The sequence below is a fragment of the Heterodontus francisci genome, chromosome 1 (assembly GCF_036365525.1).
Source record: "Heterodontus francisci isolate sHetFra1 chromosome 1, sHetFra1.hap1, whole genome shotgun sequence".
Classification (NCBI taxonomy): Eukaryota; Metazoa; Chordata; class Chondrichthyes; order Heterodontiformes; family Heterodontidae; genus Heterodontus; species Heterodontus francisci.
Window position 1 is genome coordinate 171854836 of NC_090371.1, and position 24972 is coordinate 171879807.

General features: G+C 44.8%; 1 protein-coding gene across 2 annotated transcripts in view; it reads left to right on the forward strand.

Moving 5' to 3' along the window:
• Positions 1–7433: 7433 nt before the first annotated feature.
• The window catches only part of LOC137373646 (flavin reductase (NADPH)-like), a 29669-nt gene continuing 12130 nt past the window's right edge, over positions 7434–24972 (forward strand). Inside the window, exons 1-3 of one of the 2 annotated variants that reach the window (XM_068038758.1) lie at positions 7434–7569; positions 17697–17889; positions 18075–18276. In XM_068038758.1, the coding sequence (XP_067894859.1) occupies positions 17755–17889; positions 18075–18276 (337 nt within the window). In that variant the 5' untranslated portion in view covers positions 7434–7569; positions 17697–17754. The remainder of the gene's footprint in view (positions 7570–17696; positions 17890–18074; positions 18277–24972) is intronic. The other variant, XM_068038765.1, reaches the window with a different exon arrangement.

The window sequence follows — 24972 nt, forward strand, 5'->3', positions numbered from 1 at the left end:
CATTCTTCCGCAAAGTGTGTGAAGTAATCGTTTGCAAATTGTGGCCCTTGAAAGGGAGGAGGAGAAACTGTCCTCCGCATCTGGGGGCTCCCCTCAGGGCACTCTGAGCGTGGACAGCGGCTCCTCAGCCCCTCCACCAGTGGGCCCAGCTCCAGAAGCCATGACGCCTAAGAAGAGTACTGCATTTGAGCAGGAAACCCTCAGGCAGCCGGGGCCCTCCAGGCCTCAGAGGACGGTCGCCAAAGTCATCACAGGCCAAGGGCCAGCCTGATCAGCAGCCTGCCTCCAGCCCAGCTCCTAGCACAGGAGTCACACCTCATAGAAGCACTCAAAAATGGATAAAGAAAACCACAGAGATACACTTTGGCTTTCACGGGTGTCTGTCATTTGCCATTTGTTTTCTGTTATAAAGTTTTTCATTATTGAAGTTAACATTTATTGTGGAAAATGCTTATTCTTTCTTGTCTTAAATGTGAGATACTGACTTCAACCTTCTCCGTTATTGGCCTGCCATTGTAGGCACAGCCTTCCTTTGGTAATGTTCTCAGATGTGCCAGAGTGCATGGTTAAGCTGGGCACTAGGGACAGAACTCAAATAGAACGGAAGCAACATACTGAATGCACTGAGGTGAGTCTTTATTGATTTCACTCTGTGAGGCCATCATGGTGGCTGGAAGTGGGTAAGTATGTGATTGTCTCTTGCCTTCCTGGCCCATTGCGCAATGTGCCTGGCCTCTGATACAAGGGGTTCAAGATCCAGTGCTGTCTGTTCATCACCTTCCTCCATTTCCTCCTTGTCGGATACATCTTGTCCTCTTCATGCAAGGCCCTCCCCCCTCTGCAGTGCTAGATTGCGCAGAGCACAGCAGACCACCATAGTACGTGAGACCCTCACTGGAGCATACTGCAGGGCTCCACTGGATCGATCCAGGCAACAGAATCTCATCTTCAGCAGCTCAATAACCTGCTCGATGGTCATTTGGGTGGAGCCATGGCAAGTGTTGTATCTCTCTTCTGCAGCAGTGCGTGGGTTCGTCACAGGCATGAGCAACCATGTCTTCAATAGGTAGCCCCTGCCCCTGGGAATCCATCCCTGAAGGCGAGAGGGGGGCCTGAAAATCTGTGGAACCTGGGACTGCTGAAGTATGTAGGCATTGTGGCTGCTTCCCGCACCTGCAGGGAACACTTTCGGTGGTCACAGATCAGTTGAACGGTGATGGAATGGAAGCCCTTCCTGTTGATGAAGATAGCTGGCTGGTCTGTTGGAGCATGCGTGGTCTATCACACCTGGCACCTGTGAGAATCCAACAAAGGCCACGAATCCTATCGCCCCCTCGGCCTGAATCTCATTGTTGATCCAGTAGTGCACTTAGTCACCAGCACTCTTGAACAGGCCATTGGTCACCTCCTTGATGCAGTGGTGGGCTGCTGCCTGGGACACCCTATACATGTCCCTGGTGGGAAAGATCCAGATGCATAAAAGTTAGGTGCAAAAGTGATCCTCAGGGCCACTGGCACAGGGTGACTACCGAATCCCATAGGCTGCAGCTTGTCCTGCAGCATGGCGCATAAGTCGGTGATGGTCTCCCTGGAGAGCTGCAGTACATACGAACATATGAACGTACAAATTAGGAGCAGGAGTAGCCTACTCGGTCCTTTGAGCCTGCTCTGCCATTCAATAAGATCATGGCTGATCTGATTTTAACCTCGACTCCACATTCCCGCCCACCCCCGATAACCTTTCACCCCCTTGTTCATCACCTCTGCCTTAAAAGTATTTAAAGACTCTGCTTCCACTGCCTTTTGAGGAAGAGAGTTCCAAAGACTCACGACCCTGTGAAAGAAAGAAATTTTCCTCATCTCTGTCTTAAATGGGCGACCCCTTATTTTTAAATAATGACCCCCTAGTTCTAGATTCTCCCACAAGGGGAAACATCCTTTCCACATTCACCCTGTCAAGACTCCTCAGGATCTTATATGTTTCAATCAAGTCGCTTCTTACTCTTTTAAACTCCAGTGGATACAAGCCTAGCCTGTCCAACCTTTCCTCAGGAGACAACCCACCCATTCCAGGTATTAGTCTGTAAACCTTCTCTGAACTGCTTCCAATGTATTTACATCCTTCCTTAGATAAGGAGACCAATACGCTTCACAGTACTTCAGATGTGGTCTCACCAATGCCCTGTATAACTGAAGCATAACCCCCCTTCTTTTGTATTCAATTCCCCTTGCAATAAACGATAACATTCTATTAGCTTTCCTAATTACTTGCTGAACTTGCACACCAACCTTTTGCGATTCATGCACTAGGACACCCAGATCCCTCTGCTTCTCAGAGCTCTGCAATCTCTCACCATTTTGATAAATGCTTCTTTTTTATTCTTCCTGCCAAATTGGACAAATTCACATTTCCCACATCATACTCTATTTGCCAAATCTTTGCCCACTCACTTAATCTATCTATATCACTTTGTAGCCTCCTTATTTCCTCTTCACAACTTACTTTCCTACCTATCTTTGTGTCATCAGCACTTTTAGCAAGCATACCTTTGGTCCCTTCAAGTCATTTATATAAATTGCAAAAAGGTGAGGCCCCAACACTGATCCCTGTGGCACAGCACTCGTTATATCTTGCCAACCAGAAAGTGACCCATTTATGCCTACTCTCTGTTTCCTGTTAGCTAACCAATTTTCTCTACATGTCAATATATTACCCCTACACCATGATCTTTTATTTTCTGCAACAACCTTTGATGTGGCACCTTGTCAAATGCCTTCTGGAAATCTAGATCCACCGGTTCCCCTTTATCCACATCACATGTTACTTGTTCAAAGAATTCCAATAAATTGGTTAAACATGATTTCCCTTTCACAAAACCATGTTGACTCTGCCTGATTACCTTGAATTTTTCTCAATGCCATACTATAATGTCTTTAATAATAGCTTCTAACATTTTCCCTAAGACAAATGGTAAGCTAACTGGCCTCTAGTTTCCTGCTTTCTGTCTCCCTCCCTTTTTGAATAAAGGAGTTACATTGGCTATTTTCCAATCTAATGGAATCTTCCTAGAATCTGGGGAATTTTTGAAAATTAAAACCACGCATCAGTTATCTCACTAGCACTTCTTTTAGGACCCTAGAATGAAGTCCATTGGGACCTGGGGACTTGTCAGCCTGCAGCTCCAACAATTTGCTCAGTACCATTGTACTGATTGTAATTTTCTTGAGTTCCTCCCTCCCTTCCATTTCTTGTTTTATAGCTATTTTGCTGACAATGCCGCTCGGACATTTGGAGGTAGCTGATTTGAGTTTGGTACACAGGTGGGCTTTTCTTAGCATGGCCAGTGCTGCTGCTCTCATCATGGAACTTCATGGGCAGACGTAGCTGCCTCCTGGCCCTCCCTTTGTTGGAGGTGCCGCATCACGCCACGGGGGTCCAAAGATACAGGGTGTCTGAGACCCATGCCAGATGATCAGTAGGCCTCCAGAGTGCTGTCCTTGCAGAGACTAAGTTGCCTTGGCACTTTTGCCTTTGCTACTCCTCTCGACTTATGCACTAAAGGCCCTCGGTGCCTACTCTTGCTGAGAGTCAACACTCTCACTCGATAGTATGGTCGCCTGGCCCTCTCATCCAGCAGTATGGCCACTCATGCAGATCATACAGCAATATGGCCACTTGATACTGCCACCCGAGAACATGCCTATCCTGTACTGTCCTCCCACTCTCCTTAAGTGTCCACGTGGTTTCCATTATCGCTGGAGAAAATGGTGTGTGTGGAATTCAGGGCAAGTGTCTCCACCTTCCAACCTCCTCCTGCAACCTTCCAGCTTGAACCCCTCACCCTTGACCCACACAATGTTACCGTTACCCTTCCCTCTGTTACCATTGAGCCTCCTCCCATTATCGTGCGCAATGTAATCGTCAATTTATTCATGCCATCCCTCCCCCCCCACCCCATTCCTACTCCCGTTACTATTGTTATGACCAGGAGCGAAAGGTGTCTAGCAGTCTGTTATTTTCCTCATCTGGTCTTATTATAACAGGGTTTAATTTTAAACACACTGTGTTTTGAGCTCCCCTTTGTGAATCCTTGTTTACAACTTTCCAATTATAAGGCAAAGAAATAAGCACAAACAGGCTTTCTGTAGTTTAAAGAAGAAAGATGAAATTTATTAAACCTTAAACTTAAACTCTAATGCGGTTAACAGCTACAGATATATGACGCGCCCACGCTAGCATGCACACGCGATACGCACATGCAAATAGGGATAGAAAGACCAGAAAAAAAGATAAGTAGAACACTTTGAGGCAATATCTTGTTACTGTTTCTCAAGCTCGCTGTAGTGCTTGATAAAAGTTATGGTCTTGTGTTTCGTTGGGATCCGGTAATCTTCTGTAAACCTTATTCACGTAGGAGATTTTTTTCCCTCTTTGAGTTTACATGTCTTCAATGGTTTCTGAAGCTGGTGAGAGTGAGATGAGGGTAGACAGGAGAGGAGGTGTTCTCAGTCCATGAGCACACGGCTTTGTCTCTTCAAATCCTTTGCTGGAAGTTCAAATTCTCTGCAACAGCCAGTTAGTCATGTGACTAAAACTGGTCTGACCACTTCTGTGTATTGGGGAAGCAACTACTGGGTCCCCATTATTTCAACGCCGTCTGTTACTATGCAAATATCTTTCCAGTCAGGAACTTGCAATTTTTAAGTTTTAATGTTCATGTGGTGAAATCCAGTGTGCCTCAATCTTGGCAGGTGGGGGGGTTTGCCTGACACTATCGACATGCCAACTCTTACCCTTGAACCTTATCACATCGAACTTAGAATTGTTGCCGAGTCCCGTTCCCCTCCATATGAAGCTGTGGAATATCCACCCCTTAGAGTTCACTTTCGCCCCACTCCATGCAGAATCTATTTTCCCCCATTAATTGTGACCATTCCCTCTGCTAGCCAGTACCCCGAATTTTCCCCATATCTCCCTGACATTGACAGCACTCATTCCTCCCTTTAGGCCCTTGTCAAATATCTTCACATTGTACTGATCTAATTCACCCACCATCTCTGCTGCCGACAACAGGCATCTTCATCATCAACATCAACCATTCAACAACCTGGACGCTCCATTCCACCCTCCCCTGCTCCTCAATACATCCAATCGCCCCACCCTTCGCTCCCTGACTACCCTGCCCTGATCCTCCGTGTAGCATCCACCCATGCCTTTACCGCCATTCCCTGAAAAGATTCACCCTTGCTGGCGCCGAGCCTGGAGACAAACCTCCATTCCAATGCTGGCGTAAAAGTAAATATTCATTGCAATGCGGGACTGGAGGCAAACATCCATTCCAATGCTGGTGTTAGTTTAGTGGATGAGTTAAAGAGAGAAGAGCACAGACCTGAGAATAAACTGCACAAATCTGACTGCCGCACGCCACGTTGAAACAATTGTGAACCAGGTGGCCCAGGAATATCGCTCGCTGTTCACTTAATCTGGCAGGTAGGATTAAATTGTAACTATGCATAGGGTAATGAGTATTCATATTATTTAAATGAATGCAAAGCTGCAATTCACCACTGCACTGGGGGAGCCCCGGAACACCGCAAACCCGCTGCCGACTTAATTCATCTAAAATATCCTACCATCGGGAATCCGAAAAAACACCCCCGCCTAATTATATCACCCCACACGCCACCAAATCCAACGTGACAGAGAGCATAAAATTCCCCCCCCCCACCCCACCATATTTTTGAGATGTGTGAGCTTTGATGAAAAACATCGAATTACATGTAATTACTACAGTATTATCTTTGTCATTCGCTGGTTTAGGGAAATTACTGATAAATTAGTGCGTTGCTAAAAATTCATATTTGAAGGGTAATAAAATTGTCCAATTACATAAGATTCATTTGAGTTTTGAGGTGACAAAATTCTTCCCACTGTGCTGATCTTTTAGTGAAGAGAGTGAAATATTCACTTGAGATATTTTCCTTGAAATAGTTAGGCTCATTATGATGATGGTAGCATAGTGGAGATGTCACTGACCTAGTAATCTAGAAGCCTAGGCTAACACCCTGGGGACACAGGTTCAAATCCCACCATGGTGGCTTTAAATTCAATCAATTAATTAATTAAAAATCTGAAATTGAAAGCTAGTCTTAGTAATGGTGCTATGAAATTATCATCAATTGTCATAAAAAACCCATCTGGTTCACTAATGTCTTTTAGGGAAGGAAATCTGCTGCCCTTACCTGGTCTGGCCTACATGTGACTTCAGATCCACAGCAATGTGGTTGACTCTTAGCTGCTCTCTGAAATGGCCCAGAAAGCCACTTAGTTCAAGGGCAATTAGGGATGGACAACAAATGCTGGCATTGCAAATGGCACCCATATCCCACGAAAGAATTTAAAAAACTACAGGTAATAACAGTAATGGCTCTGTCATTGGCTTGTGTGCAGCCTAAACACTGGCATAGATCAGTTGGGCCAAATGGCCTGTATCTATATTGTGCATTCTATGTAATTCTATTAACATACATTAATGGATTTATGCTATTTCTCACTTCTTGTTTAAGGCGGACTCATACTGATCCCAGCAATAATCTTACTGGGTGACTTGTAATTGGCAGATTGGCAAGTCAGCTGCAAATTACCATCTTTTCAAACTAAGGATTAGCTGTTGCTGATGTTACTAGTAATGGATCAGTTTAATTCAAATAAGTTTTTTTAAAGCTATCTGACTCCATTCTTCAAGTCAGAGCAGTATTTGCTTATGGTGTATGTCATCACACATATCACACCCACTCAAACTCTAACTGAACTTCTCTTTTAGGGTTGCTGGTAATTTCGGTTTAAATTCTAACTTTTGCTTTTTATGTATAATGAATAAAATTATTAGAATGTTGGATTTTTTATTAGGAGTTGGATTTCCCACCTAATTTGTTAAACTTAATTTTGATCATGTGCAAATCAATTTATTTGATTACGTATAGTCAAAATGACAAAATCAGTTAGTTGATCAGAAGCATTCAAAATATTCTCTTACAAGTATAATTTGCTGTTTATTAAAGACAGTGATCTGTTTTAACTATCATTCCCAGTGATTTGAATGTGGAAAAAGAAAAGCAAATATATAATGCTGCTATGAAGTGGCTGCACTCAAATCCACATCATCACACCAAGTGGTTGGATCAAGTGGTTGCCCAGGTAAGCTGACATTAATTTTAGTTGGAGATTGGAGAAGCAGTTGGAAGTTACAGATAAGTCTTTTTGACACAGTTCAAGAGGCTTAGTTACTTATTTATAGTGGAATGAAGAATTATTAACTTAACGCACTGTGGATCAATTTTCAGGGTCAATGTGGCATACAGTAAACACTATTGATGCAATGGTATTAGTGCTATAGAAAAATAGTCACTTAGGTGAGGGCGGGGTGGAGGTTGAAGGGTTGTTTGTGGAATGATTTAAAAAGCAGAGACATTGATTGCCAACACGCCGCACACAACTTTGACAACCTTAATCATTCATCAGCAATAGCACTCAAGGGAAAAACTGTACTGCAATTTATTTTTCATTAAGTGAGTAGATCCTATTAAATTGTGTTGTCAACTATATTACACGCTGGAGAATTTTAATACTTATAATATGTAAGATTGTTGTATTTCTAGTTAGATCATAACTGATTTGGGATTAAACCCAAGTAACAACATTGGTCGTGCATTCTTATTATTTCTTACCAGTGTCGATAAAATCCACAGTCATAGTTTGTTAAACGAAAAAGCTACAACATTGAAGATTTGAAACCAAAGCAAATATATTGCAAAGTAGTTTAGGCAGTAGTTTGGACAGAGTGTTCTCCACAGCTGAAACCTTGACTTGTCTATTCTGGAGTAACACCAGCATTTTCAGTTTTTGTTTTATACTTTGACTATTGACCACTGACTTGCATTTGTCCACATAACAATTCCAAAGTAATGAATTTGTTGTGAAGTGTTTTGAGGCATCCTGAGGATGTGAAAAACTTTGTTAAACGTGAACAGTCCTGATTTACTGAGCAACATGAAATTCCAGAACTGCAAAATGCCACTTATTAGAACTGACAGTCGTTGATTTTTATTTGGATCGCTATATTGTTACATGTTCAGATAGCGAGAAAAGCAACAAAACAAATGGGAACTGTTTTAGCATGTGTTGATTAAAAATGTTTAAGATTTAAATATTGGGCAGCCTGCGACACTCTCATGATAAATGTTGCTCCTAATATTTCTCCTGATGTTGACAGTTCAGTGCTCTGAATTGAAAGGGTCAGGGACAAACATAAAATAACAAAATAGACTTGGGGTGCAATTATACTACAAATTTAGCCCCAGTTCAAAGTAGGTTCAACTTTGCATCAATGCAAAAATATAAATCAGTGTTAAGGCACAAACTAACTTCAAAGTGAATCTCTGGTGTCAGGCTGGGCCCTGACTCCAGATTCAGGGTGTATTTATATTATAAATTGTAGTATAAATAAACTCTTGAAGGTTTTTTTATTGTATTGATGAGATCTGGCTCAGGCTCATTTCCTGGAACAGGTTGGCTACTGTGACCACTCTAAATGCTCCATGTACGAGAATGTTTGTGACCAATACAGAACAGATTAGGATTAAAGCTGGGCCCTTCTTCCTTCATATGGTTCAATATTCCACTGTATGGTACATTTTATCCACAGAATAGATCCTACTCAATGGGTGGCACAATGGCGCAGTGGTTAGCACCACAGCCTCACAGCTCTAGCAACCTGGGTTCAATTCTGGGTACTACCTGTGTGGAGTTTGCAAGTTCTCCCTGTGACCGTGTGGGTCTCTGCTACGTGCTCCAGTTTCCTCCCACAGCCAAAGACTTGTAGGTTGATAGGTAAATTGGCCATGGGGTAAATTGCCCCTAGTATAGGTAGATGGTAGGCGAATTGAGAGAAGGTGGGAATGTGGTAGGGAGTATGGGATTAATGTAGGATTAGTATAAATGGGTGGTTGTTGGTCAGCACAGACTTGGTGGGCCGAAGGGCCTGTTTCAGTGCTGTATCTCTAAATAAATAAATAATGCAGGCTCTATATGTGGAAATCTTTAATGTTTCATTTGTTATGAAGTCCCTGTCTAGTTTGTGACAACTGGATTGATGTCAAGTGCAAAAATGAAGCATCATAAATTCTGATCTTACTTTACAGAGAGGCTGGTTATAGACAGTTTTAGGATTAGAGCATGTCGGGAACTAAATCTTTTGATGTTTAAGGAAAATCAAACTCCTCTTGATTCGTGATCCAGCGAAGAACATTGGTCAACATTTGGGTTGAATGTTCAGGAATGTGCAAATTGTTAATCAAATAAGAAAAAAACGGCCCACAGTTTGTGTATTGTATACTGTTAACAACGACAGTGTGTGTCATGCTACCTCCAATGGAACTCAGGCTTTTTGTGGCTACTGATAAAAGCTTTTGTCTGGGAAAGGGCATCAGCAAGGAAATGTGCTAGAAATGTAACTTGGTTTTATCTAGATTGGAAAGAGGCACAATGACACCATTGGAGTGTCTTTTTAAAATCAATGCATGGATGACCGTATGTGATAAGTGGTTGCATTCAATTAAAAAAGTCCTTTTAGGGATATATTACCAAAATAATGTGATATTTAAGTCTATTCAACGAAGTGCATTAATTGTACAGACTGTTCTAAAATTCAGGTTTGATCAAAGTCACTTTATATCACAAAATATTTATTTGACCAACATTTGTGCTTTGCCATCATTCAATAGTTACCGTGTGACCAAAGTTCCCCATTCCAACTTGCTGTCATATCTATGGTAGACTGAGATTCCCACCAATGGGAGGAACTCCTGACCCACTAGAGGTTCCAGGGGAAGGCTGTTTACATAAAAGTCGTGGGTACGTGTGCCAGCATGGGCCATCTTGGGCGTCAGCTGAACTTTGCTTGGGGTTGGGGGGGGGGGGGATTTGTGCTGGGCGGGAGGTGGGTTGGGATGCAGGGTGCAAAGTATGGTGCTTGGTAGCTGCTTGGGAAAGAAGCTAACATCCAGTACTGGATGAGCAGAGATTTCCTCCAAATAATTATTAGGAAGACCGAAGCTATCGTCTTCAATCCCCTATCCAAACTATTTTCTCTGGTCACCAAATCCATCTCTCTCTATGGAAACTGTCTGAGGCTCAGCCAGACTGTTTGCAATCTTGGTATCATGTTTGACCCCGAGATGAGCTTCCAACCACACCTCCACATCATCACCAAGAGTGCCAATTTCCAATCCTGTAACATGACCCGACTTCGCCCCTTCCTTAGATCATCTGTTTTGAAACACTCATCCATGCCTTTGAAATCTCTACATTTGATTATTCCAATGTAACCCTTGCAGGCCTCCCACATTCTACCCTCTGTAAATTTGTGGTCATCCAATACTCTGCTGCCTGTGTCCTGTGCAAAGTTCCGTTCACCTGTACTTGCTGACCTACATTGCCTTCCAGTTAACATCGCCTCAATTTTAAAATTCTCATCCTTGTTTTCAAGGCCCTCCATGGTCTCACCCCTCCCTATCCCTGTAATCTCCTCCAACCCCACAACCCTCTGAGGTATCTGCAATCCTCTTATTCTGGCCTCTTGAGCATTTTGATTTTCCATTCCCTCATCATCTGCTGCCCCTTTTACAGCACTACTCCACTCCAAGCCCCAAAGAAATTCAGGAGCTATGTCATCTCATAGTTTGTCTTTTTTAAAATTCATTTCATGGGATGTGGGCGTCACTGGCCAGGCCAGCATTTATTGCCCATCCCTAATTGCCCATGAGAAGGTGGTGGTGAGCTGCCTTCTTGAACCGCTGCAGTCCATGTGGGGTAGGTATACCCACAGTGCTGTTAGGAAGGGAGTTCCAGGATTTTGACCCAGCAACAGTGAAGGAATGTCGATATATTTCCAAGTTAGGATGGCATGTGGCTTGGAGGGGAACTTGGTGGTGTTCTCACGCATCTGCTGCCCTTTTCCTTCTAGGTGGTAGAGGTCGCGGGTTTGGAAGGTGCTGCCTGGGTAGCCTTGGTGCATTGCTGCAGTGCATCTTGTAGATGGTACACACTGCTGCCACTGTGCGTCGGGGGTGGACGGAGTGAATGTTTGTGGACGGGATGCCAATCAAGTGGGCTGCTTTGTCCTGGATGGTGTCGAGCTTCTTGAGTGTTGTTGGAGCTGCACCCATCCAGGCAAGTGGAGAGTATTCCATCACACTCCTGACTTGTGCCCTGTAGATGGCGGGCAGGCTTTGGGGAGTCAGGAGGTGAGTTACTTGCCACAGGATTCCTAGCCTCTGACCTGTTCTTGTAGCCACGGTATTTATATGGCTACTCCAGTTCAGTTTCTGGTCAATGGTAGCCCCCAGGATGTTGATAGTGGGGGATTCAGCGATGGTAATGCCATTGAATTTCAAGGGGAGATAGTTAGATTCTCTCTTGATGGAGATGGTCATTGCCTGGCACTTGTGTGGTGCAGATGTTACTTGCCACTTATCAGCCAAGTCTGGATGTTGTCCAGGTCTTGCTGCATTTCTACACGGACTGCTTCAGTATCTGAGGAGTCACGAATGGTGCTGAACATTGTGCAATCATCAGCGAACATCCCCACTTCTGACCTTATGATTGAGAAAGGTCATTGATGAAGCAGCTGAAGATGGTTGAGCCTGAGGAACTCCTGCAGTGAGGTCCTGGAGCTCAGATGATTGACTTCCGACAAACACAACCATCTTCCTTTGTGCTAGGTACGATTCCAACCAGCGGAGAGTTTTCCCCCTGATTCCCATTGACTCCAGTTTTGCTAGGGCTCCTCGATGCCATACTCAGTCAAATGCTGCCTTGATAGCAAGGGCAGTCACTTTCGCCTCACCACTTGTGTTCAGCTCTTTTGTCCATATTTGAACCAATGCTGTAATGAGGTCAGGAGCTGAGGGCCATGGTGGAACACAAACTGAGCTGAAGGCTCATTTTTTCTTTTTCCTGCTCTTCTCCTGAAAATGATTCACCTGGAAATACAGTTTCATGGGTGCTGGGAACCCGAATCTTCTCATTTATAAATTCAGGTAGTGAATGTTGGGGATATCGGACGGAATCTTAACTTAACCGACCTGCACACAGGAGGGGGTGCCAGTAGCAGCCCAGGAACCCATTTGTAGTTGAAATTGTCTTTGCTGTGGCTGTTTAACTCAGCCACAATATTAGCATCCCACATCCGGGTTTCCCAACCAATCACAGAGCACAGACATGATGATGACCCACACTCTGTCAACCGAAGGATTTTTATTTAAAGGGACCCTGGTAGGGGTCAGATTGGTGGCAGGAAACCTTTAGTATGAAGGCTCTTGGAAGTGAATAAGTGGAAGGATGACATGGGAGGTCTGCCAGCCCCAGTTCTCTGGATCTTCCTTTGAGATGATGCTGGAGGCAGTGAGAGACAGAAGCAACGTGCTGTTTCCTCAGAATGGGAGGAAGAGCCAAGCCACACTGACGAAACAGGCGGGCTGGATGTGGCCAAGGCTATCTGCAGCAGGAGAGTTGCTGCCGAGGACCTGGATAGAGTGTCGAGAAAGGTTTAATGACCTCCTTAAGCCAGGACGGTGAGTGGCATACAACTCTCAGGTGTCAGTGTCACTGTCTAACCTCCCTAATATTCCCCGGCACAGCACTCCTTTGACCGACACACCTTGCAGTTCCACACATTCCTTTCTCTTTTCAGGCACTTCCTCAAATCTCCATCGCAACATTCACACTCACCATCATCCTATTTCCCTCTTGCACTCATTCCCACAGTCACCCTCCTCTTTTCATTCTCTCCATACATTCCACTTCTCGAAGTCATAACTCTCTGGCTTCTCCTTTTGCTGAAGAGAGCCACAACTCCAGGGAGAGATATAGAACTGGGAGTGGACCTGCAGGCATTGCCAACCTGACCACAGTGGAGAAGGCTGGCTTGGAGATTGGCAGGGTAGTATAGACATTAGGTGTCAGTGATGGAGAGATGGAGATGGCCCACAGACCTGGTGACAGCGTGAGATATCACACTGACACTTGGCACTGAACTGTCACTCATGTTGAATTGATGTCACCATTAACTGAAATGCCTTGATATGCACTATGTCAAGTTTGAACCCTTTCCTCATGTCAGCATTCACTTATATCTTTCATGTCCTACATGTCCTTCAAATGTGATGGCGGAGCTTCTGCAGGAGGAGGCTGAGGAGTCGTCAGAGAAGGACAAGTACTCTGAGGAAGCACTGTCACATGACTTATGCACACCCTCCACCAGTGCAGATACATTCATCTCAGTGGGTCCTGCATTAAAGAGAGATAGGTTGTCACATGTGAGCAGGAGCAGGTGCTGGGGATAGGGACAGCAGTGGAGAGTCCCCGTCACAGGGTAATAGACTCTCCAAGCAATGCTCAGCTGGACGTAGATGCTGAGCCTTGGGGGTCATCCACAAAAAGGGAATTTGTGGAGCAGCAATTGAAAATGAGTGTGCTTTTGTCAGCGTTTCCAGAGGCAATGAGAGAGATTGGAGGAGTTCATTTCTAATATGATTAACATGATGTCTCAAGAATTTGCAATGAGCCCACCTCCATGGAAAGAGTGGCCACCTGCATGGAGAACCACCGAGTGGATGTTGTTCCAGACCAATGGCCTGCACACTCAATCTGCACTTTACACAGGATGGAAGAAAGCCTCACTTTGGTCATTCAGTGCCTTAATGAAATGCAGCAAAGTGCTCTCCAGCTCTTGGCTAGCAGGGAAGTGCAGGTGGGCCATAAGAGAAAGATGAAGAAAGGGCACGTGGCAGTGGGGGCTCTTCTCAAGGTGCTCCCAATTCCTATCCTTTGCCCCTCCTCCTCCTTAGGCATATATGTGGATGTTTAACTTTTGGAATGAATTGTGTTGGGGGTTGGGAGCACTGCCACTGTCAGATGGCCTCATACACTCAGATTAGGTGAAGTGTGCCTTTAGGAGATCGCCGTGGGCTTCTCTGGCAGTCAGGTGAGTGGCTGCAGGAACCATGACTACAGCAGGCAAGGCACAGCAGACCATTACCATTCTGGATACCCTTGATGGGCATCCCCAGATCAGTAATTGCACCTGAAACACATCTTCAGCAACCCAATGACTTTCTCAATGATCGCCCTGTGGTCATATGGCTCCTGTTGTATCTGTCCTCTGCATCAATGGTAGGGTTCCTCATTGGAGTCATCAGCCAAGTCCTCACAGGGTAACCCTTGTCTCTAAGGAGTCACCTGCATACTTTGTGGAGGAGCAAAACCCTGTGGCAGCTGTGACTGCATAGACTGAAGGAATCGTGGCAGCTTCCAGGATATCTTGCACAGTCATGCAGGAAAACCCTCCAGGGGTCTCAAACTATCTGAACATTGAGGGAACGGAATCCCTTGTGATTGGTGAACACTCCAGGCTGATCTGAGGGCACTGTGATTGCCAGATGTGTGCAGTACATGACTCCCTTTACCTGTGACAATCCAGCAATTGCAGCAAATGAACGAGCCCTCTCTGTTTGACTCACCTCATCTGTGACAAAGCGTACATAAGTTATGGAGCTGGAAAACAAGGCACTGATGACCTGGGACATGCTCTTGTGGGCAGCAAATTGTGTAGTCCTGCAGAGTCACCAGTTGCTCCTGGACGAACCAGAGATGAAGAAATTCAGGACCACTTGGAAGGAGATCTTGTTCCAGGAGGCTGTAGATGTCAGCAATGACCAGTCGTGAATGGTTCAGCTTCCTAAGGCGCTGTTGCTCCATCATATCCAGGAAGCTGCTCTTCTGCCTCTATACTCTATGTGGGGATATTGCCTCCTTTGAGCTGGAGCTCTGTGTCCATCCTCTCTGCCCTGTGGAGCGGCATGCGGCTACGGAGATGGCAGCTGCTGCTGTTATTGTTACTCCTGCTTCTGTTGGTGCAGTTGCTCCTCTTCTTCATCAGAGTTCCCTGCTATAGCTGCATAAGTTACTCTCATGCTGCAGTGAAGGTTGGCAGCAGAAAGGTTGAGATCAAGGTAAGTAAAGTTCAATGTAAGTTGGAAAAAAGTTGGAAATCACCTTTAAAGCAGTAAAATCAGGCTGCCAAAGCAAGTCCTGTGAGCACAAGCCTTTCCAGTATGTCAGTTTCATTGAACATTGACTCTCCTCTGTGCTCTCACCTCAAAGACCTGTGCATTGGCTGTTTATGCCAGAATTCTGAGTTAAATCCTGAGTTAATTGGGGATTTAAATATTTTAATTACTTACCCAACCAGGGATTTCCTGCTTGCCTGCAAATTCACCTGGGTTAAACAAGTGGGCGGGATCATGTTGGGGTTCCAACCCGCCGCTACTTTTTGTGGATTTAAACCCTCGTGTGCACCCGAACCTACACCCCCTTGGCAGTTAAAATTTTACCTATCATAACTGAGTCTAATCATGTTCTCATCCAAGATCCTGAAGTGCACTTTCTAGCTGACTCATGGGGTAGAGATTAGTGTCTTTTTTCCTCTGCTCTGTAGTCCAGGATAGAAGCCAATTGTTGTGTTAACTAAACAGAAACCAGAGAGTGAATCTGGGACCTCCTAGTCTGTATGATTCAGTACCACATCACTTCATTTAGCTAGCAAGAGAAGCTGGAGACTCCTGTTTTATAACAAAACCCATTCAAGTACATCTTTCAAGTACAAAAGATGTACTTGAATAATTTTTGAATTATACTTTAAATAATTTTTCATTGAAATGGGATAAAATTGTAGTGCTATATATATATTTTATTGATATAATAAAATTGGGTATTACAACAAAGTTCTCACATGCAATGACATATAGCCAGGATAATTTGGTCCAATTTCAGAAACACTAGTTTAAACTCCAAGGAGTAATGTAAAGCACATGGAATCAATGCTGAGGTGGAATAATAGCAAAGATTACATCTGTTTAAGACAACCCATTTTTCAATCCAATCTGCTGTTGAATGGTGAAAAAAACGCAAAAAAGTGGGGAATGAGAAACTGTTGAAACTACTTTTGTGGTGTTATTAGGAAGGGGATAACATGGGAACATTCTAGATTAATCATAATGCAAAGAAATGCTCGATTCTATGTCTGTTTCTAATTCTACTTTAATTTATCCAGTATTAGAATTTTTATTTTGTTTTGCGAGTGCAAAATGCAAAAGACATTCACCCTTAAGAAAACATTATTGTGTGGTACAGTATCTTAGAACTAAAACCATGGAAGTGAGCAACAACAAAATAGATAACAGCCGAATTTTTACTGAGCTCCCGACGTTGTGCTCCATGGCAGGGGTGGGGGGGATGGGCGGAGGATCTTCCCGGCGGGGGTGAGGCTCCGTGGTGGCCCTCCCGCTGCTGGGCAATGGGACCCGGATTAACAAATTTAAATTAATCAAATGAATACATTTAAATATCATTCACCACAATCTTACCTTTGGGCTGCGATCTTCCGGGCAGCAGCTGGCACTCACGCCTTCACTTTCCCGTCCAGTGAAAGCAGGCACTGCCGCGGTGGGGAAGGGAGGAATTTATGATTTTTTTTGTGCTGTGGTGGGGGGTGGTTGGTGGTGAGGTGGAAATGGGGTCAGATGTAAATTACTAGTGTAGGGGAGGGTGGGTTAGGGTTAGGTTGATCAGTTTGGGGGGAAAGATCAAGTGTTGAAGGTAAGTGTTCTGGTGGGGGGAGAGGGCAAATATTGGATTTAATTGTTATGGGGGGGAATTGGGGCGATAGATTGTTCAGCGGTACATTGGGAGAAGTAGCTCTTTAAAAATTTAAATGAGTGTCGCAGAGCCCACCCTCTCCATTTGATTGGGAGGGGTGGGTGGCCCGACTGGCTCATTATCCTGGGCCACCATGAGAAAGACAGCGGCATGTGGCCCACATGTACGGGCTGCCATTTTCTTCCCGGCAACAGGAGAAGAAAATCCAACCCAATAATTCTTTAATTGCATTTGTTGACACATTTTCAAAATTTATATATCAGAAATAGGAGCTGGAGTAGGCCATTTAGCTCTTCGAGCCTGCTTCCCCAGTCAACAAAATCATGGCTGATCTTTTATGTCAACTCCACCTTCCTGAACTATCCACGTATCCCTTAATTCCCTTCCTACCCAAAAAGCTATCAACCTTTGTCTTGAATGTACTCAATGATTGACTTTGATTATCAACTATATAAAAAGCAAATTACAAAAAATTGCAATGTCGCTAATGGAATATCTGCTATGGAATAAAAGAACACAACAGCTAACAACTAGAGTTTGAACTCAGTTCTTAGGGGAATACTGTAAACCCCATTTTTACACCTCTCTGCCCTGAATGCCATTCACATTTTTAGGCTGTGGACAGGCACTAGCAGGAATTGAGTTAAGACGATGCAAACTCGTTTCACTTAGCGTATTTGCAGCTAACAGAAAGAGGCTTTGCGCCAGTTAGTCTGGCCTGTTTTCAGAGCCAAGGTCCCAAGGTGAAAGGGCAGTGTTTTAGACCACTACACCATTCAGCCCCAACTTCACTTCTGACAATTTACATGTCGATTGAAAAGAAAGCATGAGTTCTTACAGAAAATACTAGAATGTGATAATGTGATAGAAGTTTAAAAGGAAATTATTATTCCATTTAAAATTGCATTTTTAATTGTAGGTATGACCATCTGCTGATAGTCTGTGTAACTTCGTGACTGCTGCTTTCAGATTGAAGAATGAAGCTCTCAGTGCTTGGGGCCACAGGACAAACTGGCCAGTTTCTAGTGAGACAAGCCCTAGAACAGGGCCATGTGGTGAAAGCTGTTGTAAGAACTCCCAGCAAGCTTACCATTCAGCATGATAACCTGAAGGTAATTATTGGTAATGTAGAATTCTTTTGTGTACTCCAATGAAGCCCACTTATTAACAATGGCAGATTCCTCAACGGACAGAATGATACTAAATGAAGAATTTTATTGGGTTTTAATTTCTAATATAAATGACAACTCACAATCCATTATAAACTATTCCTTATACATTATTAACTTTTTTGCAGGTGGTGGAAGCAAATATCTTCTCAGCTGACAGCCTTGTAGAGCACTTTAATGAGCAGGATGTCATCATGTCCTGTCTTGGGTTCCCAATACACATATTTTCTGAAGTTACTGGATATACGGAATCAATAAAAGCTATAGTTGCTGCTATGCGTGCGGCAAAAGTGACTCGAATTATAGCAATGACATCCTGGTATTCTAAAAGTGAGTCCTTCTTAGACTGTGTTCATATTTATAATGGAAACTGCCTACGTAAACTTGTCAGGATGTAACAACAATGCTATTGGTAGTGAGAGTTGATGAATACAACACGACAAGTTTCCATTATAAATGTGGGTATTGGAATTTATAATGGAAATATAAAAATAACAACAATGTATGGCTTGAAAATGGGGACCTTAATGCTCTGGTTCAGTTATAACTGCCCTCTAACTCCTGAAGAGTCTGAAGACTACATTTGGTCTTAACAACCACAACAACTTGTGTTTACATAACACCTTTAACGTAATAAAACATCCCAAGGCACTTTACAGGAGTGTTACAAAGCAAAATATGACACCGAGCCACAAAGGGGCAGATATCCAAAAGCTTGATGAAAGAGGTATGTTTTAAGGAATGTCTTAAAGGAGGAAAGAGAGGTAGAGATGCAGAGAGGTTTAGGGAGAGAATTCCAGAGCTTATGGTCCAGGTAGCTGAAGGCACAGCCACCAATGGTGGAACGATTAAAAGCTGGGATGGCCAGCAGGCCAGAATTAGATAAGCGCAGGTATCTCGGAGGGTTGTGGACTGGAGGAGTTTACAGAGTTAAAAGAGGGGTGAGGCTATAGAGGGACTTGAAAACAAGAATGCGAATTTTAAAATCAGGACATTGCTTGACCAGGACCCCAACAGTGAGCGTAGGAGTGATGGGTGAACAGGACTTGGTGCAAGTAAGGACATGGGCAGCAGAGTTTTATATAACCTTAAGTTTACAGAGGGTAGAACATGGGAACTGGCCACGACTGGATTAGTCTAGAGATAACAAAGGCATGGAAGAAGGTTTCAGCAGCTGATGAGCTGAGACAGGGGCGAGTCAGATGATGTTACGGAGGTGGAAGTAATCTTGGTAATGGTGCAGATATATGGTTGGATGCTCATTTTGGGGTCAAATATGACAGCAAGGTTGAAAACAGTCTGGTTCAGCATCAGACAATTGCCAGGGAGAGGAATGGAGTCAGTAGTTAGGGAAGGGAGTTTGTAATGGGGTTTGAAGTTAATGTCTTCAATCTTTCCCATATTTAGTTGGAGGAAATTTCTGCTCATCCGGAACTGGATGTCGGACAAGCAATCTGATGATTTAGCAGCAATGGAGGAGTCAAGAGAGGTGGTGATGAAGTAGAGCTGGGTGTCGTCTGAAAACTAATGCCGTGCTCTCAGATGATGTCGCTGAAGAACAGCATACAGATGAGAAATAGGAAGGGCCGAGGATAGATCCTTGAGGGACACCAGAGGTAATGGTGCAGGAGCAGGAAGAGAAACCATTTCAGATTATACTCTGGCTGCCATTAGATAGATGAGAATGAAATCAGGTGACAGCAGTCCCACCTAGCTGGATGACAGTGGAGAGGCATTGGAAGAGGATGGTGTAGTCAAAGGCTACAGACAGATCAAGAAAGACGAGGAGGAAAAGTTTACCTTTGTCACAGTCATATAGGATGTCATTTATGACTTTGATAAGAGCAGCTTTGGTACTGTGGCGGGAAGAAAACTGATTGGAGGGATTCAAACATGCAGTTCCAGGAAAGGTGGGAGCAGATTTGGGAGGCAAGGACACTTTCAAGGACTTTGGAGAGGAAAGGGTGGTTGGAGATTGGGCGGTAGATTGCAAGGACGATGAGGTCAACGTTGCTTTTTTTGATGAGGGAGTGATGAAGGCAGATTTAAAGCAGAGAGGGACAGCACCTGAAGACAGAGAACCAGTAACAATATCAGCTAACATGGGCATCAGGAAGGGAGGCTGGATGATCAGCAGTTTAGTGGGAATAGGGTTGAGGAAGCAGGAAGTGGGTCTCATGGACAAGATGAGTTGGAGTGGACATGAGGGGAGATGGGAGAGAATCTAGAGAAAGATGTGTTCAGGGCTAGGGCAGGGATGAACTTTAGAGGGAGGTTTGGCTGCTCACACACTGGCATGGGAGCTGAACTAGTCTATGGTATATTTTATTCTTTAGTAAACCCATAGTTACAATAGTTACTTGGGAGAACATGTGCCAAAACCTGGAGAACATGGACTGTTGGAGTGTACACTGAGACACTGTTCAGAGTTCTTTATTTTGAGAAATGTAGTAGCCTTGTGAGCAGATATAATTGAAGATTTAGATTGTACTCTGAAGGAAGTTGTGAATTGTGCACAAGGCAGTATTTAGTGTTCTCTATGGATTTTCTTTGATTTGTTACTTCAACATTGGATACATGGGTAAAGTGTTGCATGTTAACAATATTTGTCAGATATGTTAATGTGTTGAACAAAGATTGCCAGTCAATTTGCACCAGAGCCCTAAAAAGAGCTGACAAAGGAAATTGTAGCTTATCGAAGAGTTTTTAAAATAGAACAAGGAACATAGTCCTTGGTTAAGAAGGGTTTAAGTGGTTAGAGAAGCAAAGGGATCTAGGGATACAGATACACAAATCACAAAAAGTAGCAATGTAGACTAATAAGGCCATAAATAAAGCAAACCTAGCATTGGGGTTCATTTCTAGATGGATAGAATTGAAAAGCAGCGATGTTGGCCTGAATTTTCATTCCGGGGTCAGGAACCCAACACCCAGATCATATCCAGACCCTGACCCTGCTCCACGGCAGTGTCACTATTACAATGCTATTTTCAAATGATGTTGGCCAGGGGGGCAAGAGTGGTTCTCAATTAGTGGCGTCAGGAACTGCATGGAGGCCGCTCTTGGTGAAGCAGGGTCTTTTGAAAAGGAGAGCAGCAGCCATGGTTGGGCTTGCCGCTTACTGAAGAAATGGAGCAGTAGGGGACCTCACAAAAAGTGATGGAATGGGTAGGCATTCACAGGCAGCCCCACGATTCTCAGACACCTCCCTCAAAATATTAACGGAGCCTATCAGTTACAGCTGTGATATCGTCTTATCTCCATCTGGGAGAAGGAACCCACCAAGAGAAACAAAAAACGCATGGATGGGGGTGGCGGGCAAGGAGTGCGGTAGGGGAGTGACTCAAATGACATGGGTCCAACACTGGAAGAGATTCAATGACCTTATAAGGCCTGGAAAGATGAGTGGCAAGTGCCACCCGGGTGCCAGGCGAGCAGTTCTGTATACAGCAGCATGCAGCTGAACTGGACCCACAGAATGTCCATAGGTCTCCCCAACATTGCCAGATCAAGTGGCCAGTTGTATCACTGAGACAGCAGACAACCTCACATATAGGGCAATGTTCAGAAGGGGCATCAATGAGGAATGTGCCAGTTAATGTGAATGTCATGCTGGAATAGTTGAGGGAGGGCAGCCTACTCATGAATCTTTCTCTCCTCATCCTGCAGGAAAAGAGAGCCCACAATGCTCTCGAAATGGTCAGAACGGGTAGTGGTGTACCCGAGCTGCACATTCTAACGCCAATGGAGGAGATGGTGCTGGATATTGCCAAGGTGCCAATGTGCCAGTCTGTGGGCAAAGGGGAGATGGGAAGCTGAGGTCAACAGGGTCATTTGATAGCTCTATCTTGGGGTGAAGCGCATGGAGGAGCTCATGTCTAATGCGTGCTTTGGCTCTTTGACCGATATCTTCTATGGAGTTGCTTGTTCTGGGGGCACATGATGAGTAGGCTGAGTTCTAATAACTACCTTCTTGTGTCTCCCACAGGGCCAGTAGCTGAGGGGGTAGGGGCGGGGGGGGGGGGGGGGGTGGGGGGAGGGTGCACAGTGCCGAAGGACAAATATTGGCATCATGCTTGGTAGGGGGAGAGCTACCGGAGCCAGCACTGTCACATTATTCCTCAGCACCTTCCACCATTGCAGACATGCTCACGGCAGTCAGGCCACCAACTAGCTTAGAACGGGGAGCACTGGGTGAAACTCTCATCACATGTGAGCAGGAGGAGGAGGGTTAGGCAGGTAAGTTTTCATTTGTTAGAGATCCCTGAGGCCTTGAGGAGCCATGGGCAGGTAATGGAGGAGTCCATGCAGCACATGTGCTCCATCATGACTCAGGGTTTTGAATGTCTGAGCTCCTCCATTGAGAGATTGATCAACCTCTTGGTGAGCCTTACGCAGCATCACTCTGAGTGGATGCAAGAGCAGCGTGCTGATTTTCACAGAAAGCGTGAGACTCTCTGTACTATTGACCATTCAGTGGTGCTAAGATGCTTGGAGTGGATGCCAGCTGCGTCCCCGCTGGTGGCCTCATCCAGCTTCCAAGGGTGCCAGGAAGGGGCTGAGTCTGTTGAAGCGACAGATGAAGGGGCCACCCCTCAAGGGGTACCAATTGTCACCCTTCAGCCACCCACAGTGTCTGGATGTGGGCCTGAAGAGATGCAGCACCTGGGACTCTTGCAGGTTAAAGAGTCACGATTCCTGCCCGGGAACCAGGCGCACACCTGTAAGATTCACTTTCTCTGGTCACAGACCAGCAGGACAGTCAATAAGTGGTATCCCTTTCTGTTCAGGAATCTGGCTGGTTGGTGTGTTGGTGCACTCGATGATCCCCTGGACCTGAGGGAATCCATTCCAATGCCCTCTGTGCCTGCACAGGCCCATCTGTGTCAAAGCGGATGTAGTCCCCCACGCTCCGGAATATGGCATCCATGACCTGCCTGATAGCATGATGAGCTCCCGACTGCGAGATGCCACCCAGGTCCGCAGCTGATCCCTGGAATGACCCCGTTGCATAAAAATTCAACACCATGGTGACCTCGACAGCTGCAGGTAGGGGACTGCCATGGAGGCTGCAGGGTCACAGGCCATTATGGATCAGAGCACAAATGTCTGAGACCATCTCCCTGGATAGGCCCAGCCTCCTATGGTACTGGTGCTTTGTCATTTGCAGGTAGCTGACTCTTGGATGATACACATGATGTCTTGAGTAGCGCCTTCGTCCCCTTGCAGCCCACAACCCCCCCCCCACCTCCCCGGTTCTCCTTTGGCCTTCTCCTGTCCAGGAGGTTGCATCTGCTGAAGCTCATCCTGGCTGCTCTGTCCTGGCAGAGTGGACTATTCCCATTTGAACTCCCTCAGCTGTCACCCATTCATTCACCAGGCCTTCCCCTGCCAACCCCACCAGCCCAAGTGATGCCAGCGGCCTCATGTCCCTCTCCAGATTCCTATCACTCACTTCTAACAAACGCAAGTCTTTTAGCTCCAGCGATGGCTAGTCTGCGCTACTGTTTGAGCAACTGAGCTTTATTCTGTGCTTCTAAAATATGTTAAATAGCCCTTCCAATAGCCCTTATGCCCCCACACCTCCCATCCCTGCAGTGTTCTGTTAACAACTTCTGCACCATGCCGAGATCCAGATATTGCAATTTCCCTGTGTCCTTCTATTGAGTATCACAAACTGCTCCTGACAAGCCTTTCAATGAGCTCCTCAATGAGCTCAACAACCAATTAATTTGAGGCATCAGAGTTTCCTGTTCACCCCCTCCCAGCATCCCTTTCAAAATGGTTTTGTGTTCCGGAAGTGTTGGTATCCTGAAACAACTTCCGGGAATGCAATATTCAATCCATGCCCGCACCCGTTCTCACCACCAGATCGCATCGAAAATCCAGCCTGTCATGTCAAACTTGTATAGGACTTTAGTTAGAGCACATTTCGAGGACAGTCCTGGTCTCCACATTAAAAAAGAATATCGAGGCACTTCAAAAGGTGCAAAAAAGATTGACAAGGATGATATCAGAGCTGCGAAGATATACATTTCAGGAAAGGTTGAATATGCTGGTGCTCTGACTCTATAATAGAAGTCTTTAGAATTATGAAGGGATTTGATAAGGTAGCCAGGGAGAAGGTGTTACCACTTGTGGGAAGACCAAAACTAGGAGCCATCAATATAAGATGGTTGCCAATAAATCTAATATGGAATTCATGAGAAACTTCTTCACGCTGTTACACCAATGTGTTTTGTTGAATGATAATTTTCTTTAATCCACTGACTGGAGATCTGAATTTATATTTCTTTTGAAAGACATTTTTAAAAAGACAAGCTGCCAGCAAAGTCATCCCTTCAGCTTAAGATGATCTCTTAGTTTACAACACTGCAATGCTTGTGAGGAGAGAGATGAAATGTATGCTAATATCCCAGCAAGAACCAAGACTCAGGAGGGTTAAAGGAACTACCTGTTCCCTCAGTAAGCAGAGAAATACTAATTGCTATGTTTTGAATCACTGAGTGACTGTCATGTGACAAGCCCCTCCCTATCTGTGCTTTTAAGCTGATGTTTCTCTCTGCAGCAGCGAAGAAGCAACTGGACTCTGACATGAGCAGACCCTAAGTGGGTGGTGGGAGGGGTGGGGGAGAAGGAGTCCCTCTCGCTCTCTCTCTCCATTCCAGCTTGAAAGCTTTCAAATCCTGATTGTTGACTGACCACCTTTGCATACTCTGGCTACCATCGGAAACACCGTTAGAGGAAATCATCCGCATTGCTATCTCCAAGAGACTCACCAAAGCAATCATCTACCTCTTCAAACTAAAAACCTCAGGACCACTGAATTCAGCTAGAAGCCAGTCAAATCACCAAACTTCACAGACTGTATACCTTTTTTATAGACTCTACCTCAACCAATCGACCTTTCCCCACTCTGTAACCTATTTGTGTGTGTGTAAATCTCTAGTGTGTGTGTGAGAGTGAAAGTTGGTGCATTGTTTATTATTTAATTCATTCGGTTTAGGTACAATAAAGTTAACCTCT